Genomic DNA, 24,787 nt, shown 5'->3' with positions numbered 1-24,787 from the left:
GATGACAACGTTTTGAAGAAGTACACCACAACTGCTACCAAGGCAGCTCAATATGTGCAGTATGATCAAGGTTAACACCCCCCCGACACACACACACACACACACACACACACACACACACACACACACACACACACACACACACACACACACACACACACACACACACACACACACACACACACACACACACACACCTACACTCACACACACACACACACACACACACACACCTACACTCACACACACACACACACACACACACACACACACACACACACACACACACACACACACACACAAACACCTACACTCACACACACACACACACACACACACACACACACACACACACACACCTACACTCACACACACACACACACACACACACTCACACACACACACACACACACACACACACACACACACACACACACACACACACACACACCTACACTCACACACACACACACACACACACACACACACACACACACACACACACACACTTCTGAATTTCCCACCGGGGCTTGTTAACATGTTTTCTTACACACACACACACACACACACACACACACACACACACACACACACACACTCACACACACACACACACACACACACACACACACACACACACACACACACACACACACACACACACACACACACTCACACACACACACACACACACACACACACACACACACACACACACACACACACACACACACACACACACACACACAGACACACACACACACAACCACAACAACAATATTTTCTAATTCCGCTACATTGCTATACATTTGCAGGACACACTGTACAATAAGGGTAGGTTTATTTACCATTCCCCACCAATATTAGTTAGTGAAGTAATGCGCACACACCCGTCACAAACAACACACATCCTCTTAGCTGGCGCTCTAACTTCCGCTCCCTTCCACACGGGCGTGTTGCAGGAGAGGACCGTTGGCTGTGCACGTTGCTGCTGCAGCAGGGCTGGCGGGTGGAGTACAACGCGGCGTCCGACGCCTACACCAACTCCCCGCAGGAGTTCAAGGAGTTCTACAACCAGAGGAGGCGATGGGGGCCCTCCACCCTGGCCAACACGCTGGATCTCCTGAGCAGGTGTCCCACGCGTCCGGAGGGGTTTAGAAGGCAGATCTGACTTTAGATTTATTATCGGAAACGTACTGCGGCTCGAGCCCAGATTAATGTTTGTTTTTTTAAATGGTGTATATAATCATAAAAACAAAGGTGTAGTGAATGATTTAATATGAATTATAATCATTTAAAATGAATAATAAATCATTTATGTATTGATATGATATAGGAGTACGTTAATATGGGATGTTATCCCTGACAGGATTACAATAAGGTTGGGTGTCACAGTATAAGGTACAGGATAGTAATAGGGGTTAAAATACTTTATGTTACTTTAAATTATAAACATAGCTAGCATTTAAATATATATATTCAAAGCACATTGGTATTAGAAATGTATATTTAAAAAATATGTATGCACAAATTATCGATGCACTGTGTATGCATATTTTAACTACTTAGCTAAAATAAGACCTGAAACATAACATAAATATTAATAAATATTATCACATTTATAAGGTGATAATGAGGCAATCACAGTCAATTGAATAAATCCCTCATGGTCATTCCCTCATGCTCTCTTGTTACTGCCTCTGTAGCGGCTCAGAGACGGTGAAGAGGAACTCATCCATCTCCAGCCTGTATATCTTCTACCAGATGTTTACTGTGGGGTCCTCCATCCTGGGACCGGCTTCAGTCACACTCATGATATCAGGTATAGTCCACTCAACTGTCCTTATGATCAGTCAATAGAAAACAGCCTTTCCTTCTTTTCGTATGTCATTGTGGGCCGCCAGGAATGTTTCTGCGGGCCGCCATTGGCCCGCGGGCCGCACTTTGAGAACAAATGCCGTAATCTATCAAATATGATTTTGCCACTAGAGTCCAATCAGACCAATGATCCCTACTGTGTTACATGCAATAAAGGGAAAGGGACCCACACAGTAAGGAGTTGTTGCTTCGCTGCATTCCTTCTACACTGAGTTCCTTAAGTCACACTAAGCACATTTCTGCAGCCCCCAACTGATGAATCGCCATGGCTTTGGTCCAACGTGTCTGCACTCTCTCAGGGGCCTTCCAGTTTGTCTTCACGATCCCTGGGACTACCTCCATCATCATCGGGTGTATCCCTCCAATCTTCTACATGCTCATCTGCTTCGTTACCAAGTCCAACACCCAGGTCACCATCGCTGCCATCATGAGTGTCCTGTATGCTTTCCTGATGACCGCCTCCCTCTTCTCCATCATAGGTGAGTCTAAAGAGAGTCTGTTGTTGCATTGTTTTTTACAATGAATAAATTCTTTGACCTTGGGGGGGGGGGGGGGCAGGACAGGCCAGCAGCGGTAAGGATGTTGTACTCCCAGCCTGTGACGTTCTGGGTTTGTTGTTAGTCGCTTTGGATGAGATGTTCTGCTGACTAAATGGTGAATAGTGAATCATCTGAGTTCTGAGATGTCGAGGCCACATGGAGAGAGAGAGAGAGAGAGAGAAAGAGTTGACGCGGTGATCTTTTGCCAAGCCATTGAAGTGGTGCCTGGAGTTGTGTTTTCACCATAACGACGGAAGACTGGAGAACCAACAGAATACTAAAAGGGAAGTCAGGCTGGAGGGAATGGGACATCTTTTTAGGTCAAATTAATATAGTTGTCATTTGAATCCATCTAAAGTCTGTGTTTAACAGTGCCCTATAAAAAAAGACACTTTAAGCACACCAATACAAATAAGACAGTGTAATATATCTAGAGGCAAGTGAGAGGAAGTAATATTATTATTAGATCTGTTTAATCTGCAGTGTAAACCGAATTTTGGATTCACCTCAATAACTTTGATTTATCTAAAATGTCCGAAAGCCCAAAAATACTGACTCTTGAGGACCAAATTACCGAAAATGAAGCTCCAAAAGTAATGCTAAATGTATTTGTTGTTTTGTTCTGATTTCCAATGATGTGTATCTTTTCTAGGCGACATGGTAATGCAGGAAACATTCCTCACACCCACTGGCGTCTTCCTGATTTCCATGACAATAATGTACTTGGTGACAGCCCTACTCCACCCAGAGGAATTTGGTACATATTATTTAACAGATTATTATTTTGGATTATGTTAAACTATATTATATGATGATATTGTACATGGATGATGATGTTGATTATGTTGATGATGATGAGGAGGATGATGATATTATTAATATTCATTCAATTATCATTAACCCGCATTTTCTTTCCCCTAGGTATGATTATCTATGGCCTGATGTACTTCATCTGTATCCCCAGTGGCTACCTGCTGCTGACCATCTACTCACTGGTCAACATGAACAATGTCTCCTGGGGCACCAGGGAAACCAAGGAGTGAGTGTCTGTCTGTCTGTCTGTCTGTCTGTCTGTCTGTCTGTCTGACTGTCTGTCTGCCTGTCTGCCTGTCTGCCTGTCTGCCTGTCTGTCTGTCTGTCTGTCTGCCTGCCTGCCTGCCTGCCTGCCTGTCTGTCTGCCTGCCTGCCTGCCTGCCTGCCTGCCTGCCTGCCTGTCTGCCTGCCTGTCTGCCTGCCTGCCTGCCTGCCTGCCTGCCTGCCTGTCTGTCTGTCTGTCTGTCTGTCTGTCTGTCTGTCTGTCTGTCTGTTTTCATTTTCATTGATCAATGTGTGGTTTTGTATTTCCTAGGGAAGGAGAAGTGAAGAAGGTCCAAAATGTGTTGTGTGACCAAACCTGTAAGCTCTGCTGCTGGGACATGAAAGTGCAGGTGACTATTATCACACACACACACACAGACAAACACAAACACTCACGCACACACACACACACACACACACACACACACACACACACACACACACACACACACACACACACACACACACACACACACACACACACACACACACACACACACACACACACACACACACACATAAACACACACAAGTGCACAAATGCACAGGCATATATTGCATGTATTATTTCTTAGCTATTTATTTTCTCTTTAAAATCTTCTCTTAAAGGTAACCCAAGACAAGGATAATGCGATGTTGCAACAAATTGGTGCGTCTGTGGGCCAAACCACCCAGCGCAGACAAACCGTGGTTGAAATGTCACCTGCTGCAGAGATAGAGCTTCAGCCCAAGTTGGAAACCACCAAAGAAGAGCTGGGAAATCAGGAAACCAGTTTGGTGAGACGGAGAGGGGCAGAAAAGAAAAGCATGGACCCGTCAACTAGCAGCAGGTATACTTTTATGGAGTTTTTTTAAGTTTTTTTTTGCACACACACACACACACACACACACACACACACACACACACACACACACACACACACACACACACACACACACACACACACACACACACACACACACACACATATGTCAGAGCCCCATACCCAATATATAGAGTACCAATTGGTATTTGGATGTTTAGAAAACACAATATATTAATTTTTTTCATTTATTTGTCTATTTAGTTTCACTGTTGGGTTTCATTTGAAATGTGTGTGTCCGTTCTGTCTGTCTGTCTCTCTGTGTGTGTGTGTGTGCGATAGAAAAAATGAAACATTTATTGATTATGATCGTGATGATGATGAGCTGGATGGCGTCGATGATGAGGGCTTTGATTACCTTGGGAATCTTGTGAGGAGGCAAGAAATTCCGGCTAGTGGTAAGAAATTAGCGATTTTGCTATAATGGTTATTATTATTTATATTGCTGTCATTATTATTGAAAAACATCCAAATTAAGAAAAGTATTTATTCATTTTACTTTATTTGTATGTTGTAACCCAAGTTGTATTAGTGCCCTGTAGGCTACATTTAAAGCCCCATAAGACACAGACTGTATGGGGATGAAATTCAAGTGTTTTAAAATATAACTCTGTGTGTGTGTGCTTAACCAGACTGGGTCATGCCAGTGCAAAAGGAATTCCTGAAGAAGCTGACCTATGCCAACTTGAAGAGGAATCTAAATCAGCAAATTAGGTAAAATCCCCTTATAAAAGGACACCGATTTTTATTCCTTGGGAATATATATGATATGTAAATGCTAATTTTTGCCTTGTTATGTTGTAGCCTAATACATCCACAAAACGGAGCAACGGCTATAAACCACTGTATGGCATACAGATGAGTTCTGCTGTGATTAATCGCGGGTTTCCTCCTTGTATGGGTCCTAGGTACGCACTGAGAAGCATGGATCTGGCTGACGTGTGTGACGAACTCGCATTAATGCTAGTGGACACGCTCACAAGAGAGCTCAGCGAGGTCGGTCCAGAAGACGTTCTGACCAACGACCAACTGGATGGACTACAGCAGGCACTGGCCGAGCAGGTAGCTCCCTCTAGGGCTCAAGCGGGGCTTTACGCAAACAAAGCAGACGTTTAGTCAAATTCAAAAATGAATTAATATAAAAAGTCCATCTTTAAAATTGTAGAATTTGATATATTTTATTGGTGCATTAAAGTGGTAATCCCGAAGATTTTCATGCACTATTAAGTCCCACTGACGAAATGCTTTTGAAGTATTGTGAATGTTAAGAACTTGAAGTCTTTGGTGACATTGTTTGTATCTTGGCCAAATGTGTTGCCAAAGTTAACAAAACTTAAATCTTCAAGAAGGCCTTACCTTTCTCTATCTCAGGCTCGTCAAATCCTGAAAACAAATCAAATGGAGGGGCTAGATAAGAAGGTGAAGAGAGCCATTGCGAAGACTCTCACCGCCCCGCAAGTGCAAAAATTGGAAGCGGTAAGGCTCGGTTTTTTGCCTTCTTTTCTGTCCATACGGCAAATAGTTTACCCTGATGAGGCGTTCAATATTGATCCTTTCACATAATTCCCTTTTTTTTAAGTCAGACTAGGAGGAATAAGTCAAATTTTGATAGGAGATTGTCTTGGTAATACTAGAAGAGGTAGCCTATGTCTTTCTATGGACGTACAATATGTCAGACATTTTATTTCCACTTTTTCTAAATAGATTAATTTGAAAAAGGTTGTATTTAAAAGTTGTAGAATGATACAGTGCTTTTATAAGCCTATGATACTTGGGAAGGTGAACTTGTTTTGTATCAAAACTGATCCAAAAAGGTTGGTGTCATGCTAGTTTTGGATTGTTTAAGATATAAAATGACTGGTGTTTTTTTAAAGGATGAGGAAGACTTCTGGGTCAAGCTGATAGAGCGCTACTTGACCCCAATTGTTGAAACGGAAGCACATAAGCAAGAAGTCCTCAGAGAATTAAAATCACTCCGCAATAAGGTTTGTGTTTGTGTGTGTGTGTGTGTGTGTGTGTGTGTGTGTGTGTGTGTGTGTGTGTGTGTGTGTGTGTGTGTGTGTGTGTGTGTGTGTGTGTGTGTGTGTGTGTGTGTGTGTGTGTGTGTGCGCTTGTGACATCGCTTTTCTTTAATAATATTAGCATGATGATTCATTTTAAATATGTTGACTAGATATTTCAAAGAGTTTTTTGAGAAATAAGATATATGTAAAATTACTTTTAGTCGATATAAAACACGTTAGGTCGACGAGAATAGAGAATGACCATACATACGTAGGCCTACTTACAATTCCTGTCGGAATCAGATCTACAGTTAATCCTCAGATGTCTGACTTTTCCCTCCTGATCTTCTCCATGTCCACATCAGTCCGTCTTCCTGTATTTCATCATCAACGTGCTCTGGGTCGTGGCAACCTTCTTCCTTCAGGCCATCGGCAGTGATACCATCAGCATCAAGATCCCAAAGTACTACCCCAACGGAACAGCGTCTGGAGAGAATCTCAAGGTGTTGCATAGTAAAGTGTCCTTTTTGTCAGATGTGCAGTTGAATATGGTCAATTTGTACATTCTTATGGTATGGCAAGGGTCTTTGTCTTTATGGTGGTTGTTTTAACATCATCTGTATGATACAGCCACTGAATGTTTCTGCTTATTCAACACAATTGGTCGTATTATTACTAGTAATAATATATAATACCATACTCTACCACCAGGTGGAGCCCCTCAGCTTAATGTTCCTGCTGTCTTTTGCTATTCTACTGGTCGTCCAGTTCCTAGCCATGTTGTATCACAGGTATACGAACACGAACACAAACACAAACACACACACACACGCACACACACGGATCATGTGAGGAACAGTTTTCATCCCTTTTTTCATTACAATGGCAAGAAGAAATCACTGAATTGGGTTTTGGATGGTGTAAGACATAGCAGAGCTTTAAATAGTTGATGGTTGTAATGGGGAACTTGTTTCCTAATCCCCGACCTATTTCCCTCTTTCTAGAATCTACACTCTGATCCATGTGGTGTCCTACCGCAGCAAAGAGAAAGACTACAAGGAGAGAGACTACAACGTTAGTCACACACACACACACACACACACACACACACACACACACACACACACACACACACACACACACACACACACACACACACACACACACACACACACACACACACACGTTCATATTTTTTAATTTCCACTACATTGCTCTACTTTTGCAAGCTAACACTTAACAATAAGGAAACATGAATTAACAATTACTTAACATTAGTTAATGAAGTAAGTTATTGAGGAATAGTTTATTGATAGTTAACTCATGGTCTATCCCATCATTTCCTTATGGTCTTCATTTGAAATAATAGTGTTCAGGTTAACCAAGACAAAGGTGTTCATGTAAGGTATCAATTTATACTTTATATTATATTAACTGTGTATCCCAATTTGTGTGTGTGTGTGTGTTTAGGAGATAGAGGACGATAATGAAGCGATGAGTTTCCAAAACCCTACTACGACCAATGAAATGATGATCACCAGTGATGACATGTAATATAAGACAACCGTGCGTTCGTTGGATGACCGATCTTCCACATTTTTTGTCACAATGAATAAACGACTGCTTCTTTGTATTTACCCAATTGTTATATTGATTTTTAAAAATGTTATTGTGTATAGGCTATTTTGGAAAGGAAAGATATTCTTAAATTGTGCAGTCTAATAGGCCTCAATGCAGACCCACAAAAGAAAATGTGTTACATTGTTTACATCAAACCAAAACATAAAATAAAGTCAGGTATACCGTTAAGTTAAAGGTAAAAAAAAAAAAACGAGTCAATTTATCAAAAATTCCTGTTTGTGTCCGCTTGTTAATAAATGCAGTAGCCTACTTTGGGTTGTATCGTATGCAACTATGTCGAAAAGTGAATATTCTCCAATAACACAAGTGATTTGGTGTCTGGTGTTTTCAAATTACAACCGATAATAATTGTATTCCCATGTTTGCATCCAAAGTGTAATGTAGCGAATAGCGATATAACAAATAAAACAAAAACACTCAAGCTGTCCAAATGTATGTCTCCGGTTACTGTAAAAAATCTTCCAAAAGAGTTCTGCTGTTGACAAATGTTTGTTGAAACACATTTTTGGAATACACGTTGTTTTAGGATTATGTTTCATTTATTATGAAAAAACGCCCCGTCTTCACGATCCCCCAGATGGAGATAGACCCAGAAGCCAAAAGTGAACAAAGGCAGGACCGTTGAGCTCTTTCTGGACGAGCAGAATCATTTTAAGCGGCCATTTCTGAGCCTGGAAAAATATCTCGTCAAGCTGAAGCAGACCTGCGAAGCCATCCCAAAGAAGGGAAAACATGTATCAATTTTGGTTGTGGTGTTGAACCAACATTACCCTCCGTGGCCAGAGGGTGGTGCTATATGTAAAGGAAAAGTTATAATGTAATTATTACAATTTATAATATTTGGTCAAAACTTCGAAGAAAGCATGAATTGATGACTATAGATATGATTTCAAAACAGGATTGGCGGTGATTGAGTTAATATAATAAATAATTATATTAATCTGATACAAAATTAGAAAATAATGCTGAAATGGTTAATATTCAAACCGACAGGACAGAAGACGGGAAGAAGGGGGGGGGGGGGATTCCTCAATAAGTTGACCGCAGAACGTAAGAAAATGGGTTAGAAGAGAAAGAGATAACCAGAAATAGTAAGAGGACAAATGGAGAAATAAAGAGACTCGAAAAGTCGGATAAGATACAGGATAAGATGGAGGCAGCTAAGATCGAACCAGGCAAAAGAAAGAATGGAAATTGAGATAAGACGATTGAGGCTCAGAGGCAGTCATAAAGAGACAGAGGAAAAGGCAACTAACACCGGCCATTGGCTCAGTCTCAACTGGAAGGACTCAGGCTCCTTCCTCTACAACGGGGTAAAAGAGAGGACCACATTGCGGTCGATGCCTACCAATCCATCCTGACTAATGGGTCCTGCTATCAACCTCGCCCTCCATGAGAGGGCGCCAGAAAACAACGTAACAAACAAGTTGGAACTATGTACAAAATAAAGCAAAAATCCAACTGTACAAATTAGTCACTTCTTTTCCATCAGTATACTTTTAATAAAGTAATTTTGTTTCAATGGTTTCCGCATACAAATGTATTAAATACAGGCAATTATTGCAAGGCAATCGTTGAGGGTGCATTTAAGGAGACAGGTTTGGGCTGAGGGAGAGATATATTTATAAAGTTACCAGACATGGAGTATGCATGTTTGGATGAGGAATTCCCAGTGAGCCCATCAACAGTCATTTTAGGAACAAACTGCCGGCCTAAAGTACTGATGTTGATGACATCGGTCCAGAACGAGGCTAAACACAGGGGTTCAGTAATCAAAGGCCTCTCCAAAGCTGCGTTTGTGAGTGTTTGTTGCTCTTCCCCTTCCTCCTCCTCCGCCGCCTCCTCCTCCTCTACCAAAGCTACTGCCTCTGCTTTTGAATCCATTTCCTCTCCCGCCTCTAAATCCTCCTCCACGGCCTCCGCCGCCGCCGCCGCCGTAGCCTCCTCCGCCGCCGAAGCCTCCGCCGCCTCCACCGCGGTTGTTGTTCAGCTTCTCCTCCAGTTCGGGGAGACTCGTGGAGATGGTTAGTTGCCATCGGCGACCATCCTTCCAAGATTCCTAAGGAAAATTCATGAATAGCGTTAGGCAGATGTCCAGTGGATAGACGACTTACACGTGGAATTGCATGTTTTTAATGCGTTCATTATATAGATTTTTTTTCTTTTAAGGATCTGTTGAAACATGATGACCATTTCAGGGATTAAAACAATAGGAGCACCAGCATGATTATTCTCACCTGCGCCATTTCAACCTTGTCAGCAGCCAGGTCAAAACAAACTCCCTGTTTAAGACATGAAAACATACGACGGTAAGGTAACATTTTACCCGGGCAAACCCAGTCAGGTAGTTTAAGCCAATGGGTTAGACTTCAATTCAGTGCTTAGAGGTGCTATAACTGTGTGTGATTAACAGGAAGGTCGTCACATACCTTTTTGCCTTTGAGGAAGCACAATCTGTGGATGTGATTCTCTATGTCGTCCCCCAGCTGTTCCTTGATGGTTTTCCATGCGTAGCCAAGGTTGTGCATTTCTTGGGAACACTCAAGCTGCATGGTGGTACATCCCTGGAAACAAACACGTGTGCATTTAGTCAAAGCCCGTATACATTTACGCAATCAGGCGTGCCACAACACACCCGTGTCTTCTCTACCCTGACTTTGAACATGCCTGTTTCAAGCCTGTTGTCGAGGTTTGCTTAATGTGGTCCAGCATTACAGACGTGTGAAAATGCACCAATTACTTTTTGAAAACACATTCTGAAGAAAAGGGCTAGTATTCTCGCTGGGTGTTTGGATGTTTGGATAGTCGAGGAACGGGCGAGGAACTAGATTTAACTTAATGTTGAACGTTAAATAAAATTCATAGGAAGATTACACAATATGAGATTATTTTGTGTGCGTGTACTCACAGCCTCAGAGTTCATGAGCGACCTCTGTTCTAGACTAGTGGCTCCAGAGATGTGGGCCAAGGCAGCTGCCAAGGCATCAACTGCTCCCCTCTTCTCTATGAGAGCCTCAGCCGACTCTCTGAAGTAGCTGACGCACTGGGCTGGAACAGAGTCGAGGTACCTGGGGAGATGGGAACACATCAATAAGCATACAAAAACCCAACATTTTCATAATCAATGATGAATTGAGTGATGGTTAATGGAAATCAAGGGGGCATGAAGTGGTCCACCTACTTGAGAGCGTCTTTGCTTGAGGACTTGATGATGTCACTAGCAGTGGGAACACCAATCCTTTTGAATGTGATGCCCTGAAGAAAAAAAGACAGTTGCTTTTAGAAGCTTGCTGTGAAATGATAATAGCTTCCGCATTTATTTCAGCAAGTCATAATAATAATACATTTAATTTAGAGGCGCCTTTCAAGACACCCAAGGTCACCTTACAGAGCATATAGTCATCATAAATCGTTAAAAAAAAAGACATTGTGAAGAAAAAAAAAAAAAAAAAAAAACATAACTCATAACTTGAGACTTCAACCATTAGACAATTATCACGTAAACAAGGGCCGGTGGAGTTAACCAGTGTATAAGTCAATTTCACAGCAGGCCGACTAGAATGAGACGAGATAAACCCTGCACCTCAGACAGAGACACTTCAGTTCTGCCGTGTAGCCTCTAAGCTCAATATCGCCACCTTTCCAACAGCATAGAGCACAAGTGTGGGACTTACGGCCTTGTGCTCCACGTAGTGCAGCAGTGACTCTTCCTTCTTCTGGTAGAAACAGATGCAGACTCCAGTCCTGCCCGCTCTGCCGGTACGCCCAGAGCGGTGAATATAGGACTCCACATCCTGAAAACAAAAGCGCCGTTACAAACATTTAAATGTGTTCCTCATGAGCTCCCATTTTGTTACATGGCTCTTCTGACAGCGGCACACATTCAGCGTGAACTTGTCCGTTGCTGGATGCTAACCCACCCCACAAGTACGTTTGAGTGAGCATGTACCTTTCCCATCGACACACACACACACACACACACACGAGTAAAAGGCATCTTGGATTAATGACAAAAGGATTCATGTCAAAATATGTGTGTATGTACACGTGAAGTACCCCAGGCCAACAAACTGCCAAGAGAGGAGCGACTGAAACACCAGCAGACGGGTCGCCGTACCTTGGGCGGCGCACACTGGACCACCAGGTCCACCTCGGGAATGTCCAGGCCACGGGCCGCTACGTTGGTGGCCACCAGAACCTCGAAGGACCCGCTCCTGAAGCCTTTGAGGGTGATCTCCCTCTGCTTCTGGAGGATGTCTCCATGGAGAGACTGGCAACTCTGCAAGAGGACGGCATTTCAATCATTAGACAGGGACCGAATGATGTGGTGATGCAGGAACACAGCGGATTACTCTTTTATTACACTGCTTTGATGAAAGCTCAATTCTGATTGGTCAAGCACGGCAATAAGCAGTTTGAAACTGATTATTCCAAATGACGGAATCGATTAAATCTTCTGTAAATCAATTCAACAATTTTGCCTCACCATTTCTGGGTTCATGTTGCGATAATGACAGGCTTCTAACTTACTTACAAGCAAGGCATACCCTTTGTATTTCTTTGGCCCATTTATGCACCATAAGACTGTTGTGTGTATTTTGGCCCAGGGTCACCCTGATGTGTAGCTTCCTGGAACTATTTCGGCCATGAAAATCTTTTGAAGTGGCAACACATCTTTTGTTAACTTGTGAAAACCGGTGTCTGTACTGTTTGTTGGCTTCACGTTAACCGCTCTTTCCCCTAGACTTGAGGGTCATAACATCATGCAGGATGTGCCACCAAATAACAACCCTCAGCTGAAGGAACGCCTTGGAGAAGAGGCCCTCCGTGTGACCAGGCTTTGGCGTCCCTACCTGTTTGATGGTCGGGTCGGCCGACAATTCATCGGCCTCCCTCTTGGTCTCGGTGAACACGATGGTTTTCCCGTGGCTACCGCTGTAAACCTGGATCACGTCCGCCAGTACAGCCGCGCGCTGGGACCAGTGGCAGGTGATGGCAAGATGCTACGGCAGGACCAGTAGAGCCAGACATAAGGGAAGGAATGTGCGGAAGAGGGGAAAGGAGGTGAGAAATGGACAACTCTTTGATAATGGCACAACGTTCATTCCTACTTGTTAGTGGGCAACAAGAATTGTGTCAACGTTTAATAGACATGCAGTGTTTCCCCTAGATATTTTTGTAGCAGTGGTGCTGCGAGTTGGTAGCCTAGCAACGCTAGAGGGGGGGGGGGGGGGGTGCGGGGTTCTGTGGGCATACCCCCCCCCTACAATTTTCTTTCCCCCCCCCCCAGGAAGAAAATTGTGAAAGATAACCCTTTAAATGCGTACTTCTGGTGAGATATTTTGGGGAACATGTACAGATTGAGCTTCCAAGTATGACAACATAGTCAAGGTATCTGCTGAGACCAGATCATTGTGCAAATGTGCCTTGAACTTACTAATAAATAATTAAACAATAGACGCAGAAATTCAAATTCAGTGTCACATCTTATTGTGATTCCGATCTACCCTAACTGTTTCCACCTGTGCGCGCATGCATTCGACGAGCACGGATGCGACAGGACGTAGCGCCTCCTCTCTGCCCGTTCGCCTCTCCATTGAGAATGCAGCAGGCGCGGCAAACGCCTCCCGTGTGAAAAGCCCTTTATGGCACATGGAGTCCTGACCAGGTTTTTTTTTTTGATTAAATACTACGGTGCTGGACATGTTATTCAGGAGTGGAGGAGTCAACTAAAACCGTCGCACGTGCACTTTGCACAAATATTACGTGGTTGAATTCTTGCGACAGGATCCCTCAAGACGCACTTACCTCTACGGTCGTTGCCGCTCGCTGGGTCATCTTTCCGATCAGATCCACGTGTTCGAAGCTTTTCCTCATGTACTTCTTGGCGACCTGATAGACCCAGGGCGGGCAGGTGGCAGAGAAGAGAAGCGTCTGAGGGTTGGACTCGCCGCCTGAGGAGACAAAGACAATAAAAAGTGACAGTTGTATTGTTTTGTTTTACATATTTGGACACAAATATAATGTCAGAACCCACTCCCTTTCTCCAAAAAAAAAAGGATAAGATCAAGAATCTCACCTGGCTTGTAAGATGTAGCCAAAATTTCCTCGACCTGCTCTGCAAATCCCATGTCGAGCATTGAGTCGACCTCGTCCAGAACGACATGCTTGAGTTTGGAGAGGTCCAGCTTCTGGTTCTGCAGGTGGTCTTTGATACGACCAGGGGTACCGACCAACACGTCAATCCCACTACGGATCGCATCGACTATGGGAGAGGAACAGAGGATGTGAGGATCACAGCAACGTATCACTAATGTGGCATCGTCGAGACCAAAACACTATCCAGTGCAGCCGCCTTAGCATTTTGAGTGAAGACTCACTTTGCGGGTTGTAAGAACTTCCGCCATAGAAGCAGGTAACAGCCAGCTTCTTGGTGATGTCTTTGAAATCTTTAGCGACCTGGATAGCAAGCTCTCTGGTAGGGGTCAACACCAAGACCTAAAAGGCAGGAAAATAAATAAATAAATAAATAAAATCAAATTTAAAAGAATTAAATCCAAGAGGGGGGGGGGGGTCAACTTTAGTATTTGGGATGTGCTCATGGAATCTTCTTTACCTTGGGAGCCCTTCCTCTATACCAGTCCTCAGAATCATTCTGAAGTTTTTCCACCAATGGGATGGCAAATGAGAAAGTCTTTCCGGTCCCAGTTCTGGCCTGGCCGATGACATCTTTTCCGGAATAGATTGATTCGAAGGTCTTAACCTGGATGTCGAACAGATGAGTGACGCCACGAGCTGAGGAGGGAAGTGAAAAAAGTCAGGGAGAAAGCGAAGCAAACAATCTAGGCATTGATGGATTTACAAATGACCAAAAATAACCTAATAGGCTAAATGGGAGCATTGGATTACATATAGTATATTAAATAGTCTACATTTAAATGTAATTAATATTATTGTAATAAATAATATTATATTAAATGCAATATTATATTTAAACAAGCAGCGTCTCCTCAGATATTTATTCCTGCAGTGGTACTGAGGGGTGTGTGTGTGTGTGAGTGTGAGTGTGTGTGTTTGTCAAGATGTGCATGTACACAATGCTGATGTGGGTGCAGAGGTTTAACCGTTTTTTCACACCAAAAGCGATGATGCGTTGCAACTACATACGAAGTCAATGCAAAGACACCATTCTTCTTACACAAACGATGCAAATTCATCAATCCCTTGAGTTTATATATATATATCAACTCTTGTTTCAGAGGAACTTCCCTTAGCAGACCAGCACTTTATCAATCTACAGTACTTGTTCACTGTCTTTAAAAAGGATAGGTTTAAAGACGTTGATTCTGTCTGTTATGAAAGCAATAAAAGCATGGGGGTTGCAATACGAGGGGTATCGGGAGGTCCAAGCGCCCTCGATTGACACAATGGACACCCTGAAAGCCTCAACCCCAAAATGTTGTGGGGTGTTTCCTGACATATTGCAATTGAATACCTGATTGTTTCTGGTAACAGTAAACTATCCATTTCTACTTCCGGGGTTATTCCATGTGTGGCACACACATGGTTGTTTCGGCGAATGTTTCGCAATCCAAATGTTGTGTAGTGTAGACAACACAACATTTAGGTGCTAGAGAAGCTTAACTCTCTCTCAGACACAGCCATCATCAACCGCTTCCTAGGCGGAATTCATCACAACGTTGTGGTGCATCGGAAAAGGCACTTTGAAAGTTTCCGAAAGCAAAGGATTTTACCCCTTTTCTCTCAATTATGTTCTTCTTGGGTTTTTTATTTTTATTTTAATTATTGCCAATGTTTAACAGTAAAAAGAAAATTGGCGATCGGCTGACCCCATCGAGCCAAAAATCTGGTAAAAACCCAGAACACAGTATCATTAACCCATTTAGGCCTAAAGCGCCTGGAAAAAATGCCTGTAAAACCTATAGGCGATTTCAGAAAAGCCCCCAAAACCTGAAGTTTTTCTAGAAATTCAGCAATTGTGTCAACGCCTACTAAATTACTGATTTCTCAGCCCCTGTAACAGATAGGAACACAATTCAAAAAGTATTTGAGAGCTGACACCTGTGGCTTTCATGGGAAATTTGAGTTTTTATTTACAAATATTTACAATATTTACATACAGGTAGAAAAGTAAATAAAAAAGTAAAACAATATGTAAAAGTGCAGGAACAGCACAAAACTGTAAAAAAAATAAAGTATAATAAAGTGAAATAAGTATATAAGAAAGTAATAAAGTATATAATAACAAACATGGGAAGGGGAACAGACTGGGACTAAAACTGTAAACAGTCTGCGTTTTAAATTACATGCACTTGTATGTGATGACTACTGAATAAAAGTATTATGCATAATACAAATACAATTGCATTCCATCCTAAGAAGTAGCGTAATTAAAAGATACAGGCTATAATTTGGGAATGTATAGTAGCCTTGGCCTTATTGTTCTGGAGATCGCAGTTAGGTGTGAAATCCAAAGAAGCTCTATTCTTTGGAAGAGCCTTGAACATCCTGCATACGGGCCCGTCGTTGCCTTGTTACGCCACTGGTGGTGACATTCCAGAGAAGCTTATCTGGTTTTACGGGTGCTTTACGCATCTCCGGGACAGTAATACATCTCTTACATATAAACTGTCGTCATTTCTTATTACAGCATCATCACAATCAATAAGTATTACTATTGATAAGTATAAGTGACATTCCAGAGAAGCTTATCTGGTTTTACGCACCCGGGTGCTTTACGCATCTCCGGGACAGTAATACATCTCTTACATATAAACTGTAGTAATTACTTATTACAGCATCATCCCAATCAATAAGTATTACTATTGTCCTTGCCTCCAGATGGCCGCAAATCTGTCCCGGGACATATTTCTGGCGAATTGCGTCCGAAAGAGATTCTTACTCTGTCGCCAGTAATCTCTTCGCACCGGCAACACAAGCAGCCCCATTCCCATAGCCCCATTCCATACTTCTTCTTCCTCGTCGTCATTCACGAACATGTGCCTTAACCATAATTCCCGGTCAATCGGTTCGTATTCGTCATCAAAGGACTCGGCCTCATCAACATCTTCGAAGCCGAGAAACTCGAAATCGCTACCGTCAGAAAAGTCTTCAGTCTCAAATTCCGCCATACTTGCTTGAAGAAATTTCTGAACTAAACTCACGAGGAACAAGTTGACACCTATATGTGTCTATTCTGATGCATTTCATTGACCCAGAGGCCGACACTTTGGGCAAAAACCCCCCTTTTACAGAAAAACGACGCAAACGCTTTCCCGTCCTTAAAGGTAGAATGACGCAACAGCGCCCCCGGCTTTAAAGGTAGAACAGCGGCAATGCTTTCCCGGCTTAAATGGGTTAAGTAATTTAAAATCATTATTGGTGTGTTCCTTGCTGATTTAATTGGTTGAGCCGTTTCCAAAATATAAATAAACATTGCTTACCTTTCAGTCGCACAATGGTATCCTGGGAAATATTGAATTTAGAGAAAGCACCGTCTCTCTGCTCTTTTGTCAGCTGAAAGCATAAACAGTTTGTGTTATCATCACAGTTTTAAGCGTTGTTGTCCGTCCTCTCATTGGGTTGGTATTGCTTCCATTTGGTATTACTATATGAAACCTGTCAGGGTCATTTAATCCAACCCCATTGACACTAAGGCTGGGACAACGCGTTGACGTAATCGATGACGTCAACGCATAAATTACGTAGACGCGAAAAATGCGCGTTGATTCGAAAAACCCAAAACAAAGATGGCGGCGCCGGAGCGTAGTAGCAACGCGAGTGGCTCCTCAGACTTTCATAAGTGCAAGGCGCAACGTTCCTCTAAAGTATGGGAATTCTTTAATGTAAAAGGAAACGATTCCGTGATATGTCAACATCTTCAATTCTGTTGGTTCAGGAAGGACGAAAGGCCTTTGTGTTTTCAAGGCTTCAAGGTTTTATTGAATGCTACCTCTGACTTCTAAGAATGCTTTACTTTGCACTTTTATTTTGGAATTTTAAGGCAATAAACATGTATTGCAATGTTAAGGAATTCATGTTTTTTTCATTCAGGTATGTAAATCAACATTGCCATTAGTCAATTAATGGGGAGATAATCTAATCGAAATCGGACTGAAAAAAATAATCGTTCGATTAATCGATGCATCGAAAAAATAATTTCTAGATTAATCGTTTAAAAAATAATCGTTTATCCCAGCCCTAATTGACACCAAATGCCGTTTCGGAGCAGACAGTAACGGAAGTCATGTTTGATTAGGCCACGAGCCATTTGAAACAATTTGAAGACATGTTCTTACATGTATGTATATTTATATAAAAAGTCTTACCAGATCTTTCTCACTGTCACTTGCGGAGTCGATGCTTGAAGGGCAGGGAGTTTCGGTTGGGGTCTTCAAAGGGCTGGAATGTCCGTTGGTCTTGAGCACATCACCGTTGGTCTCTTTAGAAGCTTTTTTCTGTTTCTTTTTTTTCTTAATTGGGCAACAAATGTACAATACAAGATCCGTCAGGTAAAACATCTAGAGACAGTTAACTCCAAAAGTTAATTCAGAATATTGAAATAAGATGGAGGTCCACATTTAGCATTGCAAGGCCTTTATGGCTAAAGCTATATTTTTTTCGTACCCAGGTTATACCATTGTTTGGTTTTCGGTTTATGTGTAAGCAAACCCGATTTTAAATGACCTACTTATACTGTAGATACGCAATACACAAGACTTACTTCTTTAGGTGCCTCTGTGTCAGTGGTCTTCTGTTCCTGGGTTGATGCATCATCGCCGTTCATATCAGAGGTCTTGTCTTCATGGCCATTGACTGGGTCTACTGCGAGGGTGGATTTCTTCTTTTTCTTTTTTGTGGGTGGTTCACAGTCTGGTTCCACTGCTTGATCCACGAGGACACTCTTTGCTTTCTTGCCCTCCTTGTTCTTAATTTTCTGTCAAATAATGGAGCATTGAGAATAAAACATTAATACCAATTGAATGCATAATTATTAGAGGATATAATTAATACGATATATTAGTGGAAATTGCGTCAAGACAACAACCATACCTAGACCACGCCTCTTTTATACAGTCAATGACAAAACACTTGGGTCACGTGCCGAGTCAGCTGGGCACGAGGCTTCAACCAGATACCACGTGGAGGATTCATGCGATCATGTCTTGTACACGTGTATATTTACCCTCAATCGAACCAGAATTTGGATACATTCAAATTCGAGGGTTGTTAAATTCTGCCCCGTGTTTTGAAGTGATTGTTAGTAATTCGAGGCTTTCTATGGCAAATTGCAATGACCTAGCTAGCTAGCGAGGTACCCTCGTGTTGTTAAACATCGGAACAGAATACCCATTCACATACCAGTTCAATGGAATGAGCAACACGACCTCACCTTTGTGCGTTTGACCTCAACGGCAGTGTCCATGTCAATGTCCAGGTCCGGAACTTCGGCGGTAAATGATGTTTTGGACGGCATTTGTCTCCTTGATGGTATCCCTTAGCACAAATGCAACCCGTCCAGCAAAACGGATGGACTGAAAAGGACGCGCATGCGTGCTTAGGCCCGGGTAGTAGCATCACACAGCCTAGACATAGAGATAGAGTTGATAGATCGGAATTTCATGCCAAGGCAAAGAAAAAAAATATTTAAAATAAATAAACTAAAAGAAACCTTCAACATACCGTATATATTATTTTATCTTTTGTCTATCTTTCGATGTCACTGAGTTATCTGATTAATCTTTATTCGCAAAGAAGTGAGCACTCCTATTGAATGTGACAGAAGGCAGTATCACTCGGAGAGATGTTTAAGTTTGTCCAGATAGACCTACATATAGGATATAGCCTATTCAGTGTGTTCAAGGGAACCTAACGCCCCTTCTGAATATAATTATCTTTCAGATGGAATTTATTATTTGTAACCAAGAGACAAACATTACTTGTATTCCGATCCAACTATTTTGAATTATTGCTGGGTAAATATAGGTCAATATGGATATTTTACGACCCACAAATACACATTTTTTTTAAAATGTATGATTAATTTATATAATGCACTCATCAGTGTTTTATAAAATGACATTGCCGGATCTCGTGTTTTGTCCACTAGGGCCTACCGCAGATAATTTGGAAAATGGGCCTGCTTCGTTTTACAAATGAAGAAAAGAAACAAGACTGTGAATTTAAGTAGTGTTCTATAATAGTACAGATTTTATTTTAGAAGCTAGAAACCTACAGGCTTAAAAACAGTACGGAAAACATTTCTTCATAATATGGTTTCTCGGAAATAGGCCTATTGTGTGCCAGGTAAAAAAAAAAAACCTGTATGTGGATCGTCTCTCTCTTTCTCGGATTCGAATAGTCAGTATAGCAGACTGCTGCTCACCTTCGATCCCGAGTGCTCTCTCTCTCCCCTCCCCTGCCTGGCGACTCTCCCTTTTTATTTTAAAGGCACCCAGTGCAACTTTATGTAAACATTCAATGAAAAATAAACATTCAATTTCTAGTCTTTTTTACACGTAGTAAGTTTCAATAACTCCATACCATTACATATCGACATTCAAGGAGCAAAGATGAGACGTCGTTGTGTGGTGAGAACTGATAGAAAATCGTAAACAACAACAATCGCCGGTGGGGAGAAGCCATATTTCCATTGACTGGAAGCCTGCTTTATTTATTGTAGGTTACAAAAAATAAAGAAAATGGCGGCATTGTTGTTGTTATCGATTTTGTATCAGTTCTCACCACACGACGTCTCATCTTTGCTGCTTAAATGTTGGTATGTAATGGTATGGAGTTATTGAAACTTACTACGTGTAAAAAAGACTAGAAATTGAATGTTTATTTTTAAGCCTCGAAAGTTGCACTGGGTGCCTTTAACCACAGCATCATTTGATCAGTTTCCAGTTCATGCTGAGAGGAAAGCTGGAACACAGACCAAGCGGGGAAACTCAAGTGAAAATGTAGAAATCACAAATGATACATGCACCATGGAGTTTTGTGTACTGTCCGTAGATAAATATTTCTAGGCTCACATCTCTGTATAGGCTACATAAGGCTGGTGACATCTTCATAAAAAATAACACACGCAAATCCACGCACACGCACTCACCCACACAACACAAACACTCCCTCCATCTAGACCTAGACAGATTTGTTCTCCGTGAGGAAGACAGGGGAAGAGAGACCAAGAGAGAGATGTCAGTGCGCGAAAGACTTCTATTCACTTATCATCATAAAAACGAAATATAGAAGTAGGATTGATGCAGAGAAGACCTGAGAGCACAGTTAACAACGTGCTGGCCAACAACTAATATTATTTATATTTAGCCTATTATTTTCAAACAGGTTGTTGGTATACAGTGGTTATGCATCGTTTCCACCGAGCAAAGCGGTTCGGCTCGGTCCGCTTATATTGGCGTTTTCGTTTCCATTGCTAAAAGTTGGGTAGGGTCCCAAAATACGCGCGCTGGGCTGTGTTCTGATCAAACCGCTTCTATTTTACGACATGGACCTAGGAGTTCGAAGGCGGAGCATTCCGTTGAGTGGTCGACAGAATCGTCACTTCCTTGCGACGGGGGCTAAAAAAAAACACGAGGTATTTCTGGACAACGGCGAAAGCCTCGTTGATCGAAGAAAATGCGAGCCCGATTAAGCGGAACAGAGCTGTCCCGTCCCGAACCGAACCGTTCAGCTCGTTGGAAACGAGGCTCAATTTTCAGTACTCCTCCGTTGGGATACAAAGAAGTGGAGCTGAAAGGTGGAGCTAAACACTGCCGTCCGTTGATTGGGCGATAGAATCGTCACTTTCGGGCGACAGAGTGGATAACTACAACAAATACATTGCCCGCGAGGTATCTTTGGACAACGGAAATGTTCCCCAAAGGTACGGCTTGGACGAACCGGGAGGTGGAAGCGTTCCTCTGCATCTTAGGGGAGGAAGACGTGCAGAGGGAGCTGCATGGGTCGGTGAGGAATGCAAAGGTCTTCCAGCTGGTATCCGATAAATTGTTGGATGCGGGTTTCGAGAGGAACACCGAGCAGTGTCGCCAGAAATCCAAGAAGCTCCGGGTCGATTACCGGAAGGTGAAAGACCAAAACAACAGGAGTGGCGACAAGGGGAAGACGTGGAAATGGTTTAACATGATGGACGCTATCTACGGACACCGACTGGAGAGTAAAGAAAAAGAGATCGACACGGCCACCTCCTTGCTGGAATCCAAGTTAGAGCCTATTGGTAGGCCTAAGTTTAAAATTCCAACATCAGCAATTTTTTACTTTTCAAATTGATTCTGAATTGTGATGTAAAAATGATTGAAGGAAAAAAACTGTAAGATGTATTTGTTTATTGGAATTGTATATTTAATACATCACACACACGTCAAATCATCTTTTTCCTGTACAGCAAGCTTTCTTTTATTTGTAATGCCTCCTGCACTAAGCGAGACTAAAGTAACTGTGGTTTAATTCAACCTTGTTTACGATTGTTTCCGTTACAGCGTTGGATAAGTGAAAACACATTCCCATGGTTGATAAAGTGATGCGTTATAGTGTTGTCAGTTTAACGCGTTATTAACGAAGTTAACTCATCCAAATTTAACGGCGTTGATTTTTTTCTATTGCGCGATTAACGCTCTTCTGGCTTGGCAAACGTTGTAGCTTTTTCACCTGCTGTCTAGCAACAACTAGTCACCTTAGAAAAACATACACACTCAATCAAACCCGAGCATTATGATATTATAAAGTAAATTAAGTGTCAGCCGAAAACACAACTTTCCATCTCTTTCCTTCCGTTTAAAAAAAAACTCGGAGAAATGGTCTGAAAGAACAGCAGAGCTGTAGTGGTATTTAAATATACATCTTCTACCATGGACAGTAGTGGCGCCAAAGAATTGGGATTGCAGGAGTTACGTGGGAGGGGGAGGGGGGGGGCTAAATTGTTTATAGCGGGTGCTAGATTGTTTATAGCGGGTGCAATTTGTACACTTTGGGTACATTTTGAAGCAGCAAACGATGCCAAATTATGCTACACATTTTAATATGATACAACTCAACCTATCAAATCACCATAGGAGGGTAATTAAGTAATGCTCTACTAAACTCTAGTAATTTGAATATGAATGTCTCAAGTTTATAGAGCAACTGTGAAACTTGGGACTGGGAATACTCTTCCCAGTTTTCATTGTTTATTGATGTATTGAGATAAATGTCCCTACAATGTGTCTAAAGAAATCTTATTTTTTCCCCACAGCCACCTCGCTACCAGCTGCAGTAAGAAGGCGAGCGACAAAGGCCTTGAGTCAGGATTCGGCCACCTCTCAGTGTCCAAGCCTCTCCACCCGATTACAGGATCCCAATCCCACGGAGGTCTTTCTTCTGAGTCTTGCCCCCATGCTCCAGTCCCTCGAACCCGAGAAGCTTTCGGATACGAAAATACAAATTATGTCTTTGATTCACCGAGCAAAATTTAATTAAAAGTATTTCACACATGGCAAGTTCCCTTTCTCCACATAAACATATCCTACCAAATTCATATACGAGAATGAAACGCGTCTACTTTAATTCCAGGTCCGTAGTTCCCTAGTAAGTATAGGTATCAATTAACAAGAAGCATATGTCTTTGACATTTATAAAAAAAACGTACTTACGCACTGATTTGTGCATAAGGAGTGCGTAAGAACATTGCCACACAAAGTATGGAATTTACCAAAGTGAATGTGTAAATATAAGCACAGCTCTTGCCATGCTTAAGAACATTATCTAGAGGTCAAATAATGTTATTAGAAGCTAAATACAATGCATTTAAGACGGTCAATGTATGCTTTAAGCAATAAACATCCACATATGTCCCATGTTTCCTTTAATAAGAAAACATTCAATTTCTCCATTGTCTAATTTTCAACGGAAAAATTAAGTGTAGTTTAACGTCAAATCCTCTTTTTCCTGTACAGCAAGCTTTCTTTTATTTGTAATGCCTCCTGCACAAAGCAAGACTAAAGTAACTGTGGTTTACTTCAACCGTGTTTACGATTGTTTCCATTTCAGCGTTGGAGAAGTGAAAACACATTCCTATGGTTGATAAAGTGATTCGTTATGAGTCCATGCATGTTTAATTGGAGGCGTTTCTAAATGCAAATGGCCTGAGCGTGAACGCTCATGGTACTTAAGAACAGTTGGGATTTATCAGGATTGATTGCTTACTGATTGCCATGCGCACATTTGATGAATACGCATTTGTTTCCACTGAAGCACATACTAAATGTCATTCATTAGAGAGAATTTAGAGCCTTTTCTACACACGGCTGATAAATGAGTCCCCAGGCATCCAGTCAAAGTCAGCGCAAAACGCTACAACAGACAGAATAATGAATTAGAAGGGAGAAGTGCATAGTGGAAAAGTAGACTTCCGCAAATTTTTGTAACAGCACGAACAAACACGCATCGATAGTCTGAAACATTATGATCAGACACACGCCGACACAGAGCATCCACGCAATTGTTATCATTCCCGACATCAGCATTGTTTTTGCTCCCCTAGGTTCCAAATGAAGGGCTATAGAGGTTTCAATTTCAGCTTTTCTTTGAATAGCTTGACAGAGTCTGCCCCCCTGTTACAGGTGGCAGACTATTCCATAGGGCGCTCAATAGGCGAACGCTCTCTGTCCTGCCGAGAGGTAGGAGCAGGGCCAACGAACTGCGGGTGTAAGGTGGATAGGCTTGGGGGGGGCAAAAGGCAGAGGGGGGGCCCATGGGAATGAAAAAAATA

General features: G+C 42.1%; 3 protein-coding genes across 3 annotated transcripts in view; 2 read left to right on the top strand and 1 right to left on the bottom strand.

The window, feature by feature from the left end:
- chs1 (chitin synthase 1) overlaps nt 1-8,002 on the top strand; it is a 20,108-nt gene extending 12,106 nt beyond the window's left edge. The window contains exons 19-35 of the mRNA XM_060071819.1: nt 1-70; nt 963-1,131; nt 1,707-1,822; nt 2,178-2,357; nt 3,070-3,174; nt 3,339-3,456; nt 3,766-3,844; nt 4,104-4,324; nt 4,640-4,755; nt 4,990-5,071; nt 5,266-5,419; nt 5,729-5,833; nt 6,232-6,342; nt 6,726-6,863; nt 7,072-7,151; nt 7,365-7,434; nt 7,831-8,002. The exon at nt 1-70 is cut by the window's left edge and continues 131 nt beyond it. Coding sequence (XP_059927802.1) covers nt 1-70; nt 963-1,131; nt 1,707-1,822; nt 2,178-2,357; nt 3,070-3,174; nt 3,339-3,456; nt 3,766-3,844; nt 4,104-4,324; nt 4,640-4,755; nt 4,990-5,071; nt 5,266-5,419; nt 5,729-5,833; nt 6,232-6,342; nt 6,726-6,863; nt 7,072-7,151; nt 7,365-7,434; nt 7,831-7,914 — 1,998 coding nt within the window. The 3' untranslated portion in view covers nt 7,915-8,002. The remainder of the gene's footprint in view (nt 71-962; nt 1,132-1,706; nt 1,823-2,177; nt 2,358-3,069; nt 3,175-3,338; nt 3,457-3,765; nt 3,845-4,103; nt 4,325-4,639; nt 4,756-4,989; nt 5,072-5,265; nt 5,420-5,728; nt 5,834-6,231; nt 6,343-6,725; nt 6,864-7,071; nt 7,152-7,364; nt 7,435-7,830) is intronic.
- A 1,473-nt stretch (nt 8,003-9,475) lies between these two features.
- On the bottom strand, nt 9,476-19,580 carry ddx21 (DEAD (Asp-Glu-Ala-Asp) box helicase 21). The gene is made up of 16 exons (XM_060071821.1): nt 19,415-19,580; nt 18,746-18,958; nt 18,351-18,494; nt 17,466-17,538; nt 14,618-14,796; nt 14,382-14,499; nt 14,081-14,266; nt 13,810-13,955; nt 12,855-13,004; nt 12,119-12,280; nt 11,676-11,795; nt 11,183-11,256; nt 10,910-11,069; nt 10,431-10,565; nt 10,239-10,283; nt 9,476-10,060 (listed from the first exon to the last, which is right to left on the bottom strand). The coding sequence occupies exons 1-16, from the start codon at nt 19,496-19,498 to the stop codon at nt 9,767-9,769; spliced, it is 2,283 nt and encodes a 760-aa protein (XP_059927804.1). The 5' UTR covers nt 19,499-19,580; the 3' UTR covers nt 9,476-9,766.
- Nucleotides 19,581-21,590: 2,010 nt separating this feature from the next.
- LOC132472304 (zinc finger protein with KRAB and SCAN domains 2-like) lies at nt 21,591-24,039 on the top strand. Its single transcript, XM_060071856.1, has 2 exons — nt 21,591-22,258; nt 23,273-24,039. The coding sequence occupies exons 1-2, from the start codon at nt 21,895-21,897 to the stop codon at nt 23,494-23,496; spliced, it is 588 nt and encodes a 195-aa protein (XP_059927839.1). The 5' UTR covers nt 21,591-21,894; the 3' UTR covers nt 23,497-24,039.
- Nucleotides 24,040-24,787: the final 748 nt, after the last annotated feature.

The sequence above is a fragment of the Gadus macrocephalus genome, chromosome 14, assembly GCF_031168955.1.
Source record: "Gadus macrocephalus chromosome 14, ASM3116895v1".
NCBI classification, from domain to species: Eukaryota; Metazoa; Chordata; class Actinopteri; order Gadiformes; family Gadidae; genus Gadus; species Gadus macrocephalus.
This window is presented reverse-complemented; position numbering and strand designations above follow the sequence as displayed.